Here is a 6000-nt window from a genome sequence, read left to right on the forward strand (position 1 = left end):
ACTTGTTTTCCAAATGTTCATTTTCTAAGTCCAAATTGTGAGATAGTAAATCAAAGTTGTAAAATACTTTGTTAGATTCAAGGAACATTAAGTCAAAATGGTTGTATGACTTTTAAACTTTCTCTGTTAAGTCTACATTTTGACCGGCTACAGTTATTTCTATCCTGTTTTTTTTTTTTTTTCTGTGAATATGTTTTGCAGATTCAAACTGTCAGACTACCCAGCCAATAATGCTTGAGGGAAAAGCCCAGCCCGATCTACAAAATAAATTTTATAACTTTTTGGTCACAATATTGACTCGTCTCGCTCGCCCTCGTGTGCACAGGCGTTCGTGGGAATTAATTCACCGTTGTAAATTAAATTAATTGGTATTTTATTTTTAAATCCGGATGTTGCGCACGCTGCGGATGCACAGGCGCTTCATCACACCGAGGACGGGGCGAGCTGTGCAGTCGCGTCTGAACCGGCGCGCGAGCCGCGTTTGGTGAACGTGAACAAAAAGTGACTTTAAAGTCTCAGGCGAACGGTCGCATTTTTTGTTTTTTTGGTACGGCATTACCTTAAACTTCTGGACTAGAGCGCGCGGTTTGTCAACTTCCCCGGAGTGCACATAGGAGACATGCGTGTAGCATCAGTGCATGTGTTGAAGACACCGGCAGTGGGATCAGCGGAGAGAAACGTGAGCTTTCTTTTGTGCAAACATTTATCTTTGGTTTGGTTTTGAGGCTGAACTTAATCATGCTGTTGTATTAAGCTAATGTGTTTTTTTTCTTTCTTTTTTTGCATGTATGAAGAAGCAAAAACAAAAATGCTCATTTTAGGCTTTTGTTACATTTCAGTGCATCAGATGGTTTCATTAAAATGAACCATTAACAATCAAATAATGTCATATATGGGACGAGTTCGTCTCATTTTAATACATCTGTAATCTCAAATGCAGGACTTGTACCTGTGATGGAGTACTTCTACCACCACTGGTATATCACAGAGTGCTACAGACATTAAATCCCTTCTGTGAAATGCATTTGAGTGCATCATCTTCAAGAGGCCTGCTTGACCTTTTCGAGCTTCATCAGTTTGTTGCACGACGACCACTCGGCACGCAGGCCGGAGAGCCGCCTGCATGGTGGCTCTGAGGATGAAGTCCAGGGCCCCTCCTGACGGGGGGTACGGCTGGGTGGTGGTCATGTCGGCCTTCTTCATCATGGGCCTCACTACTGCCGTGCTCAAGAACATCGGCCTCTTCTTCCTGGATATCCAGACTCACTTTGGCGTCCTGACCAGCACCACCACATGGGTCACCTCCATCACCATCGCCATGTTTCACCTGGCAGGTAAACGCATGCTTTCTATAGCTTTAAGTACTTAGTGTTTTTTTTTTGTTTTTTTAATGGTGTTTCCATTTTTCCTCTCAGCTCCAGTGGCCAGTGCGCTGACCGTACAGTTTTCTCAGAGAGTGGTCATCATAGCCGGAGGTCTGCTGGCGGCCTCCGGCATGTTGCTGGCATCTCTGGGCCTCAGTCTGCCCTGGCTCTACCTCACCATGGGCGTCCTGCAAGGTAGCACACTCGGCACACTGTGACCATAATGTTCTAATACAACTCTTCTAATGCATTCGAAAATTACACTGCAACCATATTTAGAATTGATTAACCAATAGAAAGGCCTCTTTTAGGCCTCTGCTCGAAAATTGCATACCCAAACTAAAAAGAGTGTATCTCTGCAACCACTAGGGCTATTTGAATCATTTTTGTGTTATAATAAAATGTTGATTTTGTTCAGGTGTATAAATCAGTCTCTGTTTCTGGTTAAGAGTAAATGAAGATGACACACAGCAAAAATTAAAAGGTTTCAGGTCCGCCTAGAAAAAAAGCACTTCCAGGATGATTATTTCTTTGAAATGATGCAGCTGGTAAGATCCAACTCTAACCCAAATTATAGCACAATATGTGGACATTCTCTCTGCAAAGGTTGACTTTGATAAAGTGAAGCAGAACAAAGTTAGAGAGGGTTTTAGTTCAGAAAATTCAGGTGAGGTGCAATGCAAAATTGGCATTGGGGCACATCTGTGCACATCTGTTTTAATTTTAATTTGTTCATGTACCAAACCATATATTTCACTTGTATATTACTTATGATGTTCAGTACATCCAAATACAGCATTTTTTTTCAATTGTAGCCTGTTAATCTTGCTCATCTTCACCCAATAATGAGTTCACATGAATCAGATTTTTATTAGTGTCTTATACCCATTTGGCACAAAATATTATCTCCGTATGTGGGTTGTTTTGAAGGTGACCACTTTTGTTAAGTTAAAACATTATGGGACACTCATATTATGGGACACATGCATACACACATGCACACAGTCTGTTATATCCGCTCTGTTATATTTAAGTGGTTTTGCTCTAATTAAAAATTCTCAACAGGGACGGCGGCTGCAAATTAGCATTTGTTAGCTGCACTATGTAAATATGATATTTGTTGCATTACTTCTCCCTATGTAAAAGTGGGGATCTTAATGTCATATAAATGACCCCATGCTGGTTAAAGGTTTCCATCTTCTGTTTCCAGGAATGGGCATTTCCTTCACATGGATCCCTGCCAACATCATGGTGAGCCACTACTTTGTACGCTGGCGTCCCATCGCCTACGCCATCGCCAGCTCCGGGGAGTGCGTCTTCGCCACCATCTTCAGCCCCTTCTTCCAGTGGCTGCTTGAGATGTACAGCTGGCAGGGTGCCTTGCTCATCATCGGAGGCCTTCAGCTCAACCTGTGTGTCTGCGGCGCCGTCATGAGGCCCCTGGAGGAAGTCCAGCGCCCGATGCAGGAAAACAAAGAAAATCCAGAAGTCGACGCCACTGTGGTCCCGCCTAAGAGGAAGGTCATCTTCCAGTTCTCCCTGATGAGAAAACCTGAACTACTCCTCTACATCCTGTTTGCCATCTTTGCGGCGGCAGGATTTTTCATCCCACCGCTCTTCCTCGTGCCCTTCGTTAAAAGTTTGGGGATGGATAGCTACTGGCCTGCCTTCATCCTCTCTGCCCTGGCATTGGCAGACCTGGCGGGGAGGCTGCTCTGCGGGTGGATAGCCAACATGAGGCTGGTGAGGAACCTGCAGCTGCTCACCATGGTGGTCACTCTGCTCGGGGTGGTGCTCCTGCTGCTGCCCATCAGCCACAACTACTGGGCCATCCTGGTCTTTGCCTCGCTCTACGGCTTCCTGTTCGGCTGCGTGGTGGCCATTCACGTCACTTCTATCGTGGACGTTGTATCCCTGGAGGGGTTCGACAGTGGACTGGGGCTCTTTATGCTCTTCCGCAGCGTCGGTGGATTCATCGGCCCACCTACTGCAGGTGAGCAGATTTAGATTGTCGGGTAGGAAAACGAGCAGCCACCGATGAATAATGAGGAAACGTTGTCGTGCAAGACGGGCCTGCCGTAGCGCGTAGTTGGTTCGTTTTTTTGTTTTGTTTTTTATCTCCAAGGGCAAGAGGAAAAACAGACATTAATCTTCATTGGCTGTGGCGATGACCCATGACTCATTTTATAATTTTCAGCTGCATGTCTTCCATGCGGTGTGAAACTATGATGGCTGGTTGGACTGGAATATCAAGAACTATTAGATGGGCTGTCATGTCAGTTCATGTATAAGAAGAATATGAATAACTTTTGTGGATCAATTGAACACTGTGTGTGTGATATTATAGTCATAGTATTCTTTAGTAAGAATCCCCCAAACTCACTGCGGGTCTACACTTGCAGTGAGTTTGGGTGATTCTTACTAAAGAAGGCTTGTCTGTTTACTTATAACCACTGGAATCTAATGTGTGTGCTTCTGTGCAGGCTGGCTGGTGGACCAGACAAACGACTACAGCGCCGCCTTTTACCTTTCGAGTGTTTGCCTCATTTCATCAACAGTGTTTGTCGCCCTGGTCGACCGCCTGGTTCAGAAGAGAAATTCAAAGGACGCCAAAGTTCATCAAGAGAATATCCAGGACAACACAGAGGCAGGATAAATAAAGGGAGACTTTTGGATTTGGATTTTCCCCTGAAAAACCTGAGGTGCCAGAATGAAGTGATTAGTGTTTGATCACATGCCAACTGCTGGATGGTTTGACGTAGTTTAACCTGTCAGACGGGTCAAATCAGTAACTCATCAGTCCCAGCAGAATCTCACTGTCGATCAACCCATGCTCAGCCCTGATCCTTCCGTTTATTTAAATATTCCATCATAAATAATGAATACAACTATTAAACCAGCAAAATTAGTGTTTTCTAAAGAAATAAGTGCAATACATCCTTATTTGAAGCGAATGAGAGACTTTAAGAGGTTAACAAATGGAAGTAGCAAAACATGTTTTTCCCCGTCCTTCAAAGAATGCAGTTTAAAAAAAAAGAACAAAAATATTCTGTTTGAACCAAAGAAAAACTCTGGTGTGGATTGATTTAAGGATATTTTTCAAATGCCTCTTGTTCGACTCATTGGCCGTCGAGCTCCGTAAACGCACGATAGATCAAAGGCCACTGTCTTAATTTTCTTTATAATCATAGTTTCTGTTCGGTTTGAAATGAATCTACTTCACTGTTGTGAAGAGAAGGTTGAGCCTGTAGTTTCTGCGTGCTCATCTCAGACATTACAACCACAATACTTCGGTAGACATATTAGACACTTCAAACTCAAGCAGATATGGATCCTGTACAGTTTCAAAAGCTTGAATATATTTTTTTATGCCAAAAACGTCCATGATCATAAATTCAAGTTGCAAGTCTGCAGGATCAAAATGTTTCTTTTTGCCCTGGAGGACCACACCGTCGATACGAATATACTGACTGGCAGCCAAACCCGAGGGCCTTAATAATACAGCAGACACGCTCACACGCAATACTGTCCCACACACTTCCTCTGGGAGAGATGGTGCGATTATTGGGGACTTTTTCATAAACTGATTTGACGTGCTTGAGTATTAACAGCAGCAGGACGGTGTTTATGGGATAGAATATGAACGTTAAATTAGAACGCCTATGGCGTGCTATGGAACTGAAAAATAAGATCCATCAGTTAATACTTGATATGAAATTGTTGTTCTTGGTCTTTGCATTGGTCTGTGCACTTTCCACAGGAAGTCCTCAGCTGTAAATAACCAACGTGGTAACTCAAGTGTTGGCGTTCCATGTTACTGGTGTGTTGGCACTCTGCTCTTAAAGGGTGTATTTTATCACAGGTCATGGTGTAGGTTTTTATGTACATGTATAACGTGTTCAATGAAATCCGTTCTTCCTGTGCAATAAAGACTAAAGTTCTAAAAGGAAATGACGTTTGATAACTTTTAAAGACTTAAAATGTGGACTAAAGTACTGTAATACTAGTTTTCATACGCACAGTTCAACGCACCATTTCTGAAAAACAAACCCTATAAAGCCATTTTATCAAGGAAATAGTTTTAACAGATTCTATCCAAGAATAATGAATGCAGTTACTATTTAGCTAAGCCTTAGCTAAGCCTTCTCTGCTGGCCTAAACAGAATCACAAGTTATAGCTAGTTTATAATTTATGTATGTTTCACAAATACACTACATGTATTATAATTATTTTTCCCTATTAGCTTATTTTCTCACAGCACAGCTCCCGTCTTCCTCTGTGGTTCTGCTTCCAGCCTGCAGCGCTGTATTGTTTTGTCATGTTTTGTTATAACTAAATGTTACTGGTTCTTGTGAATTTGTTCTTGTTGATGTGGACTAGATGCATTGTCCGTTAATGACGCTGCGTCCCGTCATGCGCGTGTTTATGCATACGATATCAGACGGCACAGAAGGCCCAGGTAGAAAATATATTCTTACAATACATTATATTGTAAGAATAAGAAGTGATTGTTTGGTGTGTCCCTAACCTGTTTTGGCATGCCACCTAATGTCAACTTGTGGTATTGCAAAAAAAAAAACGGGTTCATCTCAAGTCTGCAAGTTTTGGCTGGTCTATCTATGTCAACAAAGTAGC

At 42.6% G+C, this 6000-nt stretch overlaps 1 protein-coding gene across 1 annotated transcript; it reads left to right on the forward strand.

Moving 5' to 3' along the window:
- Positions 1 to 1138: 1138 nt before the first annotated feature.
- On the forward strand, positions 1139 to 5249 carry LOC306739718 (monocarboxylate transporter 12; the record flags this gene model as incomplete). Its single annotated transcript, XM_079221761.1, has 4 exons — positions 1139 to 1334; positions 1416 to 1559; positions 2575 to 3357; positions 3848 to 5249. 4 exons carry the CDS (start codon positions 1139 to 1141, stop codon positions 4018 to 4020), a joined length of 1296 nt encoding a protein of 431 aa, XP_079077887.1. The 3' UTR covers positions 4021 to 5249.
- Positions 5250 to 6000: the final 751 nt, after the last annotated feature.

Source organism: Taurulus bubalis (assembly GCF_910589615.1).
Source record: "Taurulus bubalis genome assembly, chromosome: 8".
Classification (NCBI taxonomy): Eukaryota; Metazoa; Chordata; class Actinopteri; order Perciformes; family Cottidae; genus Taurulus; species Taurulus bubalis.